Below are 15417 nucleotides of genomic sequence, written 5' to 3' on the forward strand. Positions count from 1 at the left end.
TATACCCGCAGGAGACCATGGTCCGCATGATGAGCGAAGGCGTTGTGGCTAGGTTTTTGAAAGCCGCGACAGCCGAGATGATTAGAAATAACCAAAAGGAGATAAGATGTCCGTGTCGAAGATGCAAGCTGACGAGCCTTATGGACCCTAAAGCCGATATGGTGCGGGACCACCTTCTCATGCGTGGTTTCATGGATGGCTATCGGTGGGAAGGCGACGAAGATGATTATGAATTTGTCCATGGGATTTCAACAAGAAATAAGGAAGGAGGTGATCAGGATGTAGAAGATCTCGGCATGATCGTGGATGTAGAAGATCCCGGAGATGATCATGATCACAATGTAGGAGATCCTGGACCTGATGATGAGGAAGATCAAGATGGAGGTCATCATGACGATCATGAAGATGAAGACGATGGACCATCGTCGATGGACTGGGTGCAGGACCCTTATCTTCAAGAGCTGCTTCTCAAGCAGACGAGTAACGCAAGAGCTGCCGCCCGAGAGAAAGCCAAGATGGATCAACTGGAGGTAGACGCGGTTACTCCATTGTATGAAGGATGCAGGCCGGAGGATACCCGCCTAAAAGTAACGCTCATGGCACTGGAGATGAAGGTAAAGCACAAAATGACCGACACATCCTTCAACGACAACATGTCATTCTGGCAGGAACGTCTTCCCAAAGGTAACACGTGTCCGACTAGTATCGAGGAGGCCAAGAAAATCGTGTGTCCTCTGGATTTACCGCATGTGAAATATCATGTGTGCTTGAACGATTGCATCATTTATCGGAACGAACACGCGGCGTGTACCATATGTCCGGTGTGCGGCGTCAGTCGGTACAAGAAGGGGAAGAAAGCTCCTCGGAAGGTGGTGTGGTACTTTCCGATCAGTCCTCGTCTGCAGCGGTATTTCGCGGATCCTAAGCAAGCAAAGCTAATGCGCTGGCACGCGGAGATGAGGAAGGTAGAAGATGACGCAGATGATCCGGACAAAAAGAAAAAGGATAGGATGTTGAGACACCCTTCGGATGCTAGCCAGTGGAATGCGTTGAACCTCGAGTACCCAGAATTTGGGGACGATCCTAGGAACATAAGGCTGGGCGCAAAACCCCTTCTACATGCGTGCCGTCCACTTGGCCACCGCCGGAGACCGGGCAGTCGCGAGTGGATACCTCAAAGACTTCTTTCTAGCGAACCAGAAGAAGTGTAACATCCTCCTGCCTGTATTTCCCGAGTAAGTCACCCCCTCACCGTACCGGTCTTAACTCGTGATTTTTTTAGATTTCAATCGTCATGTTCTTAAACATTATGTGTTCTACGCAGAGACAAAACCTGCACACTCATCTCCATAACCCCGAAACATTCCGTGGCCACATACCTCGATGCGGACGGTAAGTCAACCACGGACTACACGAATGTCAAGGCCGTACTTGATGATGCTCTCAATGGCTACGTCAAAGCGAAAGGCAACATGCAGAGGCCAAATGTTAGGTACGGGAAGCATGTGTTCAAGCACCAAACAAAGTTTCCCTGCGTCAAGAAGCCGCCTTCTAGTAACAAGGATGCCTACTACGCCCTCTATCACATGGATAAGTTCATACGGGACCAGCAGCAGCTTACGCTACCTGAGCATCTCAGACCGGCCAACAAATTGGCGCGGGTCCCTGACGACGGCATCAAGCAAGACTTCTTCCGCATCCAAGTAGAGTTTTGTGAAATCATCCATCAAGATGTCGTTAGAAGCGCGGGGGAGTTCTTCGCCGGCTATCAGCCGTCAAAAAGTGACATAGACACAATGCTCCAAATGCAGGGTGACGACTACCGCTCATGGATGTGCTTGAAGAAAGGCGGCGGTTTTATCCACGCTCCGAGAAAGTCTTGATGTGCGAGCCTAGTTATGTAGTTGTGAACTAAAGACGAGCTTCTGTTGTAATAAACTTTATCCAGCACTTTACTTGCTATTTATTACTAGTTCGGCTATGTTTGTGAACTTATATATATGGCTCTGTCGTTTTCCGCACTTGATTTGGTCGTTAATTTTGTTTGCATATGCCGATGATTAGAATGGTTGGTCACTTGTACACTCCGTGGTGACGTAAGCGAGCCTGGTGTGATGGCACAAATATCCATGTCTTGTGCATCCTACCTGGCCTCGCTGACTCCATCCCGGGATGTTCATATTTGTTTTGACCAACAATGTATGAGGCATTCCATTTAGTTCATAGTAGCTACTTATCTCTTGTTTGAGTTGGCACTTCTTAATTGCATTTGGCCGATGATTAGAATGGTTGGTCACTTGTACACTCCGTGGTGACGTAAGCGAGCCTGGTGTGATGGCACAAATATCCATGTCTTGTGCATCCTACCTGGCCTCGCTGACGCCATCACGGAATGTTAATATTTGTTTTGACCGACAAAGTATGAGGCATTCCATTTAGTTCATACTAGCTACTTATCTTCTTATTTGAGTTGGCACTTCTTAATTGCATTGGCCGATGATTAGAATGGTTGGTCACTTGTACACTCCGTGGTGACGTAAGTGAGCCTGGTGTGATGGCACAAATATCCATGTCTTGTGCATCCTACCTGGCCTCACTTACGCCATCACGGAATGTTAATATTTGTTTTGACCGACAAAGTATGAGGCCCTTGTCATTCTTCCATTTGCTTTCGTATTTCAAAATGCCGATGATTAGAATGTTTGGTCACTTGTACACTCGGGGGAGGGGCTAGTGAACCTGGTGTGATGGCACAAATATCAATCTCTTGTGCATCCTACCTGGCCTCACTAACGCCATCCCGGGATGTTCATATTTGTTTCGACCGACAAAGTATGAGGCCCTTGTCATTCTTCCATTTGCTTTCGTATTTTAAAATGCCGATGATTAGAATGTTCGGTCAACTGTACACTCCGGGGTGTCGCTAGTGAGCCTGGTATGATGGCACAAATATCAATCTCTTGTGCATCCTACCTGGCCTCACTAACACCATCCCCGGATGTTCATATTTGTTTCGACCGACAAAGTATGAGGCCCTTGTCATTCTTCCATTTGCTTTCGTATTTTAAAATGCCGATGATTAGAATGATTGGTCACTTGTACACTTGGGGGAGGGGCTAGTGAACCTGGTGCGATGACACAAGTATCAATCTCTTGTGCATCCTACTTGGTTTCACTAACCCCTTCCCTAAATGTTGATATTTGTTCCGACCAACAATGTATGAGGCATGCCTTTTAGTTCATACTACTTGGATCGTTTTTGAGTTTGCTCTTATTCGTTGCAAACATCTATGAGCGTGCACTAATGTTTCTTTGGCTTGTTCATATATGTGCAGATATGACGTGGTATGGCGTGTACAAGGGCAAGGTTCCCGGAGTCTACAACGACTGGGAGGAGTGTCGGAGACAGGTTCATCGTTTTTGCGGTAACAGCTACAAAGGGTACACCACTAGAGCGGAGGCCGAAGATAGATACGCACGCTATTTGGCGGGAGAGAGGAGGGAGCGGAGGAGGAACCGGATGAAGACCACTATCATCGGGATGGTGCTAGTAGTGACTCTAGCTCTCTTCTATGTGATTGTACTTTAGATGATCGATCTTGTGTAACCACTAGCTCATTTGCGACTTTGTAACCCCATAACTTGCATTGTAACCTCGTAACTTCTCTAATGTGAAATCTTGTGAATCATGTGGGGCTAATGTGAAGAACTATGTATGGATAAGCTGTGCTGTTATTTATATGTGTTATATATCCTGTATTATGCTTGTGATATACAACCTGTATAAATACCTGCCAGGATACAAAAAAAAATTCGAAATTCGTAGCAGTGGCGCACTAGTGGCCCATCAGTGGCGCACGTCCACTAAGTAGTAGTGGCGCACTGCGCGGGATCCAGTGGCGCACTGCCCTGTGATCCCCTCCGAGACTAGCAGTGGCGCACCAGGAATCTCATCTGTGGCGCACGTCACGAGAGACAGCAGTGGCGCACGTCCACACGCAGCAGTGGCGCACCACCTCGCTGAAACAGTGGCGCACGCAAAACGGTAGCAGTGGCGCACCTCGTCTAGACAGTGGTGGCGCACTGCCACTGACCAACAGTGGCGCACCACTTTGGAGTAATAGTGGCGCACTGCTGGACATGTCAGTGGCGCACCACGCAGTGCGCCACTGTTATCCAGGCTAGTAGCCCTAGTGCGCCACTACTAGGAGTTAGCAGTGGCGTGATAGCAGTGGCGCACCACTAGTGCGCCACTGAAGGCTATATGTGGTGCGCCACTGATTGCCTTTTTCCTAGTAGTGTAGGCATCAATCTGAGCATACAGATGGCTGAGGGAGATCGGCGTAGTCTGAACGCCAAGAGCCGCCACCAGAGCATTGTAGGAGCCACCAAGGCCCGCAAGGACAAAGGACACATGTTCCCTGGCCGAGACGGGGCAACCAGCCATAGCTAGTTCATCGACGAACCCTTGCATCTTTGTCATGTACGTCGCGGTGTAATCTTGGCTTCACTCTGCCAGACAAACATCTCTTCCAGGGCTTGCCAGACACCGGCGGCGTGCTCGATCCGATGGACGTGAGGAAGAACCTCATGGGAGAGCGACTGGAGAAGATAACTAAGCACGATCTGCCTGCGCGATCCAGTCGTCATATGCAGGATTGGGCACCATCTTCGGGGCTTTATCGGCAACATCTTTGGCTGCAGTGTCGGCGAGTTCTTCCGGCGGGGCAGCAGTCTTGCCGGTGAGATAGCCGAGCAGACGGGCGCCACGGATGGCGGGTAGAACTTGGGCGCGCCAGCCTGGGAAGTTAGCACGCGTGAGCTTGTCAGACGGCGGAGTTCCGAGGGCGATGGGCGCGCTGTTCGACGGAGACGCCATGAAGTCGACGAGTCGAGACGATCTAGGGTTTTTCTGGCGATCAGCGAGTCGGCAGAAGAGGCCGGCCTGATACCATGTAAGATCAGGTAGATTGGAGACTACTCGGATGACCCTAGTCTGATCATATTCATGTATATATATAGGAGGTAATACAAGGCGTGTTGTACACGGATATGAGTTCCTATGTACAGCGTATAGAGGTAGGACTACTATGTTTAACACTATTAAACATGTCCAAAGTTTATCCAACATTGAATGCATCTAAGAACTAAATAGTATTTAGATCTGTTTGAATTTAAGCAAACTTTCGACGTTTCATGACACGGAGGAAATAGATCAGATCAAACCAAACCAAATCAAAACAATCCACACAGTGTGCTGCGTTTCTTACCATTCTATCCGAATAAAACAAAAAAGCAATCTTCTCATATCGAAAATTTCGTTGCTTCCTCTGATTTCCAGTCATCTTGACGTCTGCCTCCACCCAAACCAACAATTAACAGCGGCTGCATCCGTGATATGGCTCAGGGGGTGGAGGTGGTGCTCACGCTGCTCTTCAACCTGCTGCTTCTGGTGTTCCTGCTCAAGCTCCTCCTCGCCGCCTTCACCACCAAGCTCTCCCTCCTCCTGCTCTACCTCGCTGTCCTCATCCTCGCCATGGCGTTCTCCGGAAGGTTCCCTGGCGGGGAATTCCTCTGATATGGTCTTCCTCGCTCCACTTAATTACCTGTACTCCTTCCATATCGATCTTTGATTAAGCTGGGGCCAGATGCATGCCTGTTTTTGTTGATCGATGTGATGTAGACCATTAATTAGTAGGAGTACTACCATGTTGGATGCGTAGATGTGTCTTTGTATATACTAGCTGCTGGTTCATGCCTCGCCTAGTTGCCTTGTCTGAATTTTCCTGAATCTCTACTGTATTACTGTATAGTACGTGTGTTTTAAATGTGCCTTGTCTTGCCTGAGTGATCTTAACTGAATTTCTGAACAAATGGTATCTATTTATTTGTTTACTGCACTAGTCTTGCAGCCTGCAAGCTGTTTCAGACATGAAACTGCAAGAAAGAAGAGGGGAAAGTGGTAGCAGCAACAGGACGTGTGATGTCTCGTTTTCAACACTAAGCAACGTGTACCGTACTACACATAATCGTGCCAAAAGCAAGATTGACAACGAATGAGGTTAACAAGTCCAAGTTGCATAAGTCAAAAGGCCTCGTGATGACATAATAATCCTTTTATATCATTTATTTACTTATCACAAAACATACAAGTAACATAGGCATTGTACAACGACAACAAAAAGAAAAACCGTACTAAGGAAAACCACTATTTACCGAGTATGAGAAATACTCGGTGAAGATTACAAAATACTCGGTGAAGGCTACAAAATACTCAGCGAAACCTTTGCCGAACATATTTTCCGTCAACTCGGCAAAGCTTTTACCTTATGCACGAACATCACACGATTTAAGTCCAGCAAAGGGCACAAAACATGAAGGAGGAAAGGGGCGTTGGATCCGTGCAGCCAGATCCCAGGCTGAGTAGGGCTCGTCTCTCTCTTTATTCTCCTCCAGAGGTTGGAGCCGAGGACGGTGGAGAAGGGCACCGTCTCCTTCAATAAAGCTGTGGATCGTGGCCACCTCTCGCGGTGGACTTGAGGTGCTACGATGCATCTTCTAGCCAGCCGTGGAGGCGAGTGGATCAAGAGCAGCGGCATGTCAACATGTGCATCTGCAAGGTGGTGGGGATGGTTCCTGCTGCAAGGTGGAGTGAACCGCATGGTGGCTATGTTTGATGCCGTGATCTGTGGCCGAAGTGGCGGCCCCTCCAAACGTCGTAACGACGGTTCTGCAACCTACAACGTGGAGGCCCCTTCAAGAGTTTCTCGCCGGAGCTCTGCGTCGTTTCACCGCCAAGTGGTGCGTCCCCGACGGAGTCATGGCGGCCGGCGATGGAGGCTCAATCACGGTGGATAGTACCAAGGACTTGATGGTATTTTAGTTTTTCGTTTTAGGGTCCTTTGTGTATTTTTGTTGGGTTGTGCTATATTTTTCTCTTCTTCTGAGGGTCTAGCTTGTAAAATGTTCCCACCGACGCTTAATTAATTGGAGATTCGAGGGCCCATCACAAAAATGAAGAAGGAAAAGTGACAAGCATGCTAAGTAAGTCCCAAGTACATGACTTTAAACATGATTTAAGTCCAACAAAGGGCACAAACATAAATTGAAATGATATAAGAATACACTGACAGAAATTGAAACGAAACAAGGGACGCTTTTTGTAATAAAAAAGAGCATTATTATATATGCATTCCCCTTCAATGATAAAATATGATCTCAATTAATTATGTGCCCATGTGGTGCAGTGATCCATCTACTACCATTTTCCATTTATATTTTTCCTAGTGGCCGGCTGGCCTTGTTGGCTCAATTCATATGTTAGGTTCAGTTCATATGTCGTCATCGTGTTTGCTAGATCCAAGACGAAGAAAATTAAAGAACAAAGTCCGTTCCCCCCTCCTAAATTTTTCATGTGGCTCATATTTCCCTCCTAAACTTTACTTGGTTCACTAAACCCCTTAAACTATGAATTATGAATAATGGTCCATTTAACCCCTCTACCTTGTTCAAAATGTTTTGGTCAAAATACCAGGTTAAGGGGTTAAAATGGAGCATAATTCATAGTTTAGGGGGTTTAGTGAGTCAGGTAAAGTTTAGGCGGGAAATATGAGCCAAGTAAAAAGTTAGGAGGAAAACGATCTTTGTTCAAAATTAAAAGGAAATTTAATGAAGAGTACCATTCGGCCTTCAAAATCTCAAAGGCCAATAGATATATGTACATACATTGAAGAAGATTTTTACTCTCTACAATTTTGCCGGCAAAACAAGAAGATAAAAAAGAAGATTCGTATCTTAATGATCTATTTACAATCTTCTGTGTGAACATAGGATACTACATACACATTTGCCGGGCAAAACAAGAAAAATCAAAAGAAGATGGACCGGAGATTTGTATCTGTATGCTATATTCACACAAAAAATAGGCATCGTTTTGATCGAGTTACACAAAAAATTGCGTCTATCTGGGAGCGGAGAGCTGCTGCGCGGACACGCACGACGGCGGCGACCAGCTGCTGCTGGCGCCGCCGGTGGTGATATCCGAGCCCTTCCACTTGGTGCCGCCGCCGACGATGCCTCTGCCGTACATCCTGAGGTAGGCGAGCTGGTCCGTCCGGGGCTCGCACGCGTCCATGCTGCCGTCGAGCATGGCGGCCACGGCCGTCATGGCCGGGCGCAGCGACGCGTCCTCGTGCAGGCAGCACAGCGCGACCCTCACCACCCGCGCCACCTCCGCCGCGCTCGCGCGTCCCTCCAGCCTCGCGTCCATCAGCTCCGCGTACCGCCGGCCGCCTTCCTCGTGCGCCTCCAGCGCCACCGCCGGGAAGTAGCTGCCGTGGCCCTCCGACGAGGCGCTGCTGGAGACGGCGGAGGTGCTGGCGGTGTCGTCGTGGTCGTCCTGTAGCAGCTTGGAGTTCTTGGCGCCGCGCACGATCTCGAGCAGCACCATGCCGAAGCTGTACACGTCGGCCTTGTCGGACACGGGCGCGTTGGTGAGCCACTCCGGCGCCAGGTACCCGCGCGTGCCGCGCATCGTCGTGAACAGCCCCGACTGCTCCGGGCTCAGCAGCTTCGCCAGCCCGAAGTCGGCGATCTTCACGCCGCCGCGCTCGTCCAGCAAAATGTTCTCCGGCTTCACGTCGCAGTGCAGGATCTTGCGGTCGCACCCGGCGTGCAGGTACGCCAGCCCGCGCGCCGCGCCCACGCACACCCCCACACGCTCCGGCCACTCCAGCAAGGCCTGCGTCTTCTTGCTGCCGGAGCGGGAGAGGAAGAGGGACTGGTCCAGGGAGCCGCGGGACATGAACTCGTAGACGAGCATGAGCTGCCGAGAGTGGTCGGCGCAGAAGCCGCGGAGCTTCACCAGGTTCACGTGGTGGACGTTGCCGATCACGGCGATCTCCGTCAGGAACTCGCGCCGTCCCTGCGTGCCCAGGTTGTTCATCCGCTTCACGGCCACCGTGGTGCGGTCGGGGAGCTCGCCGCGGTACACGGACCCGAACCCGCCGGAGCCGATCTGCGACCTGAACCCGCTAGTCGCCGCCTCTAGATCGGCGAAAGTGAACCGGGCAGGCAAGCCGGGGATGAGGACCTCGTCGTCGTCGTCGTGGTGGTGCTCGTTATCGTCGTCCCCCATCTCCGACGGTGCGTTGGACGACGCTCGCGACGACGACCTAGACGACATCATCTTGAGCATGAACCAGCTGCTGCCATGCCCGTTCCCACCACCGCCATGCTTCTTATTCTTCTTCTTGCCACCGTCCGGGCTACGGCGGTTCTTGAGCCACTGCACGGACAGCACGTAGAGGAGGAAGCTGATGAACACGGCCGCCACGGTGGGCAGCACGATGCCGAACACGATTGTGATGGAGCTCAGTGCTGACGACGACGACGAGCCGCGGGATGTCGGTGGCGGTGGGAGTGTCTTGATGAAGCCAGCGGTGCCGTCGGTGGTCGCTCGGAGCACGGAGCCGATCTGGTTGTGCAGGAGGAAGCAGGACTTGGAGGAGTTCTTGTAGAGGAAGCCGAGGCAGGAGCAGTTGGCCGAGCAGAGGTCGCGGCACGCCGGGAGCGCCTCACCGGCCGTCGCCGGGGCCGCAAACTTGCTCCCGAAGTAGCCGACGCCGTCGCCTAAGCTTATGTAGCCGTAAGCTGGTTTTTGTGCCGCAGGCGCAGACGACGACGCGTTGCAGGCCTGAGCTGGAATGGGGAGCGCGGAGGCATTGGCCGGCGCGCACCCGCCGGTGGTGTGCGTGCTGAAGGCGTCGGGACACATGCAGGAGGAGGCGTTGTTGCCGGGCGTGCAGAGGCCGATGGATCCGCACGGCAGCGGCAGGTCGCAGTCGCTGGCCGGAGCCACCCACACGGCTGGGAGCGTGGCGCGCGGCGCCGTGGGCGAGTAGGCCATGCTGAGCGCGCGCAGGCGGCCGGACGAGTGCACCTTGAGGAGCTTAGATGAGGAAGGGTCGGCGAAGAGGAGCGTGAAGACGGTGTCGATGGCGTTGTCGGCGAGGAGGAAGATGCCGGTGGCGTTGACCTTCATGGAGTGGACGGCCTGGTTGGACTGCTGCACGGACGCGGCGTCCGATGACAGCGCCCAGTACGTGACGAACCCACCGTCGGAGTTGGTGCTCGTCGTCGTCCGCCACTGGAGGAGGGCGTCGGTGGTGGTGAGGATGAGGCGGTAGGCGCCACGGGAGAGGTCGTTGTCGGAGATGGTGCCGGTGAGCGGCACGCCGACGGGGAGCGTCTGGCCGGGGAGCAGCGTGTCGGTGGGGGCGTCGAAGGAGGACCAGAGCGTGGCGTTGGCGGCGTCGAGGAGCGTGAGCTGGCCGGTGTCGAGCAGACGCATCGCGGCGACGGGCGCGGCGAGGTTGGCGGGCGTGGACCAGGCCGGCGGGGCGTGCAGGTCTGCCGGGTCGGAGAGCGCGAGGCCGGACGCGGTGAGCGAGAGGACGATGGACTGGACGATGGTGGCGCCGTCGGTGGCGGTCCAGACGGGGGTGCGGGACGCGTCGTGGATGACGGAGAAGAAGAAGAGGGTCTGCGTGTCGCCGGAGGTGTCGGAGGCGGGTGCGTAGACGGCGGCGGCGAAGGTGGCGTTGCGGGAGCGGAGGAAGACGCCATTGGTGTCGATGAAGTGGAAGTAGGTGAGGTTGTAGGGCGGGTACAGGTACTCCACCGGCACCGTGCGCGCCGCCGCCTTCCAGTTGGAGCTGACGACGAGCAGCAAGCTGCAGCATAGGAGGAGCAGAACAGGGCGTGCCATGGATACAAATGGCGCCTTTTGTGCTGGCTAGCAGCACTAGTTCCCCGCAGCTGCGACGCCGGCGACGTGGTGTGGAAGCAGCATGGCCATGGCGAACTGGGGATGGGGAGAGTTGACCCTGGAGCTGAAATGGACGCCGGAATTTAATGAGGAAAGAAAAATGTGGAGTGTACTCCTACTACATTGAATGCAGTCAGCAGCATCAAGTCGTTGTTTGCTTGAGCTGCAGCTCTGCCCATCACGGCAAGAAAATCGATGATCAAAACTATTTTTTCACATGTATTAAGTGGTAAATTTGACCAACATAATACATGATATATATCATAAAATATATACCCATAAAAATTTAGATGTTTTACTTTATAATAATATTTTTTATGTTGTATTAATTTATATTATATTAGGCAAATTAACGATCTAGGGATGCGCTTAGACTCTATAACCAGGACAGAGGAAGTATCACGATCTGTGTGGATCGATTATTGATTCTTTTTAAACATAAGGTCTTAGCCCAGCTTTAAATTAATAAAGCTGCAGAGGCAGATTACATGGATGCCGAGAACAATTTACAAAACAGCTAAAACAAGCAAACAACAAATGCGATTGAAGAACAGCTTGCAACAACATGGTCCTCCTTTGCAATCCGCAACTCGGTGTCGTTGGACCTCCGGATGAAACCGACGGGTGTTGCTTGACATGGAAACACACCAGGAAGTCGCACACCAGCCACATCCAGTCCATCCAGGAAACCGACGGGTGTTGCTTGACTCGGAGGGCGTCGAACCGCTAGCCGATGGGAACGCTCCCCCGAGCCAGGATGCAAAATAATGGAGAGAACCGAAGGAGAAGATTCGAACAAGCAACGCCCGGCCAAACACATCGAGAAGCACCGCAACACACCGGATATCAAGCACATCGGAGACGAAGCTGCTGGGAGAGATGGAGAACACACCGACCCACCTCTAACCGCACATCAGGTGCCCACAACCTCGTCGAGCATCCCATGACCCACGCCTTCAACAAAGGGAGCTACACCATGGCGCCACCGCGGTCCAATCCAAGATTATGTTTTCACCTCGGGACTTAGGAGGAGGGGAAAGGACAGTACCTCGATGGCGCCCAAAATAGGGATGGCGGCGCCCATGGCGGCGCCCATGGCGTCGTCCCCGTCGTGACCGGCATAGCCGGTCAGGGATTTCTCCCGGTCGCAGAGCCTCGCCAACATCTGGGCCGATTCAAAACTGGCAAGATTGGGCGCATCAGAGGAGAGGAGGGGTTGGCGGCTTTCGATCTGGTGCCGGCGACCACCGAGGGGGGCCCCGAGCCAAGTCCAGCACCCATCGGCTCCGCGCCGTCCACACGCCCGCAGAGGTCGGCCCGCATCCGCCAGCACCGCTTGCCGCCAAACCGGTGCTGGACCACCACCAGACCAGGGCCGCCTCCCTGAGATCCCGAGCTCCCACCGAGGCCGCCGCCGGTACAGTCCGGCCTTACCTGAGGCCGAGCCAGAGGCCAAGCCGTCGGAGCAGGGAACCCACCGAGCAACTGCATCGGCCATGGTGAGTCCGGCGCGGCGTTCGTCCACCTAGCTACCCCGCGGGGAGCCAAGAGCCCAGATCCCCGCCGCCCCCATCACCGACTTCTTGGGCTTAGCCCGACGCCTCCAGGGACGATGAGGAGAAGGAGAACAGTGGGGGAGAGAGGTGGCAACGGGACTAGGGTTTCGCCCCCTCGGTCGCCTGGAGGGGCAACGCGAGGGGAGCGTTCAGTCCCCAATTTGTATGTACACAGTACTTCTCAGACTAGCTCCTTTCTCGATTATTGATTTCCATTCTCCAACATTGCAACCAAAGAACATATTAGTCTGCTGCTGTGGGTACAAAGATACTTCAACCTTAAATTGTTGATATGATATTGTTACAACATGCAAGAAAATGTTGTGCGATGACATCATCAAATTACTTGTATTTTGGTATCTAGATATCTAATTTTATTTTATTTTCCCAGGAGATGAGCAAGAAAATACAGAAAGAAAACCCCGGCTATACTACTACTACTAATTCTGGTTGTACGATGATATCATAAATTAGTTGTATCTGGATTTGTGTGGATTGATTATTGATCCCCATCTTCGTACTACCTTGCAACTAAATGAAGATACTAGAAGGATATCCTAAGAATCATTCTAGTACACGTTGCAACAAAATTACAATACTAATCAATAGTACATGAAGGATTAGTTAAATATGAAATCCTTGATATGGTAATCATTTCGCTGTTGAAGGATTCAAACTTGTATCACTCAAGGGATCATATCCCTTGATTCAATTGCATCGAGCGGATCCCCAAAATTTGGATATGTCCATTGGCTCGACATGTGGACTTTCAGCTTCATCGGTCCTTGAAGGCCCTCCCACAAATCTAAGGCTGGCCATAGTGTTAGTATCATAGCTAGTATCATGCATACTAGGTCCATAAAAATAATGATGTGGCATCTAATTAAAGAGAAAAGATAGGATTAAAGTAACATCTGAACCTTTGGTTTGTGTCCATAATTGTTCAAAGTCTTGCTTTACAAATAATTATACTTGCTGCCCCATGTGAAAACCCATCATATAGACGTAGTTATTGGTTAGCCCCTGAATCACTCTCTTCATAGATGCGTCACTTTGGAAGAACCGTTCTTAAAGTACGGGTGTCACCAATGGTGTTGGTTGATTGCAGGGTTTTGTTTCATGCGGGTGTTCTCACCGGCATAACTTTTGACGCCATGTCTTCTATCAATTAATCATTTTTGTAATAATTTTATTATGTGTGTTTGAGATGTCTTGAGTAATTCTTGACATTTCATTTACCGGGTATAAAATAGTTGTTTCCCTCTGCTGAAAATTCCATTTGCATGTTGGGTCAAGATGCAGCGCATATTAGCTTAGGCTTGCTATACTCTTAGAGATAGATAAATAGATAGGTACTTTGTTCCTACCGCTGGATAGAGAGAGAGAGATAGAGAGGAAGATGGGCGATAAGATGATATATAATGCCCCCTCCGTTTATGAGTACAAGGCCTCATCGTTTGTCGTGTCAAATTTTGACTACTGATTTAGTCAACAAAATATAATTAAGTTACATGTCATTCAAAAATATATCATTGAAAAGTTCATTAAAATAAGCAATCGTTGATATAGTTTTAAATGGCATGCAAGTTATATTTGGTTGATCCAATTATTAGTCAAAGTTTGTCTTGAAAAACGAAGTGGCCTTATATACAAGAACGGAGGGGTATATTATCTATGATTATATTAGCCCTCGTTGAGATGTTATTTTTAGTATTTTGTGTTTTTCCTTACATACACAACTGTCAAGCATACACACAAATGCAGGCGTCTGTATACATGCCTGAGGAGGCGTAGTAGTATTTGATTGGTGAAGACGACATATGTTAATCGATCCATGTGAAGAGCAAACAGTTCCAAACATGAAAGTCAGAGATAGATACCCCGGAGCATTTCATAATTTTTAGTAGCAGTTGGCCGGCCGCTGGAGAATACAGATACAGACGTAGCAGTACAAGTTGGCCTTGTTTTGTGACACCAGGCGTCTTATTGTACCTTATGACCTGGGGTACATATGATGGGACGGAGTGGCTGGGTTTGATTTTCAGATTCGGTGTTCTTCAGCTCACGTTCTTTTTTTTTTTTTTTTTTTGACAGCAAACTGTGGACTTTATTGATCAGTTGCACCAAACTCGGTAGCAACAATATGAGATACACAATTTGGTACATGATCATGCCACAACATAACACCACCCAAGGCTAAGCTAGCACCATTAGCAGCTAAAACATGAGCCACTCTATTACAAGTACGGTTGCAGTACAAAACTTTGTAATCTATGAAGTTGGTAAGTAGTAGAAATTTTGCCTCCCTGAAGAGTACTCCGTGGCGTGCCGAATCATACTCGGTGGATTGGAGAGCTGATTTTAGCAAGACTGCATCGGTTTCAATTATTATCCGTCCCATGCCAGCCTCGGCTGCAAATTCAATGGCTTTCAAACATGCAATCGTTTCAGGCTGGAGAGCATCAGCGATATGACCTAGCTGCCCCATACCTGCACCGCAAACCTCACCATTGCAATCCCTAATACAGAAACCCCATCCGCCCGTGCCATATTCCCTGCGAAACGAACCATCAATGTTGATTTTCAAGTATTCTGCAGGGGGTTGGGTCCAACGAGCATTGGCTGAAACAGAAACAACTGGACTTTTACACAGGTAGGTAGCGCATTCAGCGTTATACTGAATTGCTGTTGAGGCAACAACAGCAGGGACAGGAGACTTGTCCCCGGCGTTCGCTGAATTTCGAGCACTCCAGATCTTCCAAAGAAGTGTGATGGAGAGCATGCGGGAGTTCTCATCCAACTTCAGTAAAGCATCAATAGTTTGCAAGGCATTTGTACATTGCAACAGCTCTTGTCGGACGCACTCCATATTTGCTTCACGCCAAACTGATTTGGCAAATTTGCATTTGAGGAATATGTGGCCGCAATCCTCGTCAAGTCTGTGGCACATAGGGCAGAGGGTATCAAGGTCCAGTCCTCTACGTTGTAGGTTCATCTTGACAGGCAGGCTATTGTGTCCCAAGCGCCAAAGGA

The 15417-nt window shown here is 50.4% G+C and overlaps 1 protein-coding gene across 1 annotated transcript; it reads right to left on the reverse strand.

The window, feature by feature from the left end:
* Positions 1-7775: 7775 nt before the first annotated feature.
* Positions 7776-10845, reverse strand: LOC127303241 (G-type lectin S-receptor-like serine/threonine-protein kinase At5g35370). The gene has a single exon (XM_051333997.2). It carries the CDS (start codon positions 10766-10768, stop codon positions 7961-7963), a length of 2808 nt encoding a protein of 935 aa, XP_051189957.1. The 5' UTR covers positions 10769-10845; the 3' UTR covers positions 7776-7960.
* Positions 10846-15417: the final 4572 nt, after the last annotated feature.

The sequence above is a fragment of the Lolium perenne genome, chromosome 5 (genome assembly GCF_019359855.2).
Source record: "Lolium perenne isolate Kyuss_39 chromosome 5, Kyuss_2.0, whole genome shotgun sequence".
Classification (NCBI taxonomy): domain Eukaryota; kingdom Viridiplantae; phylum Streptophyta; class Magnoliopsida; order Poales; family Poaceae; genus Lolium; species Lolium perenne.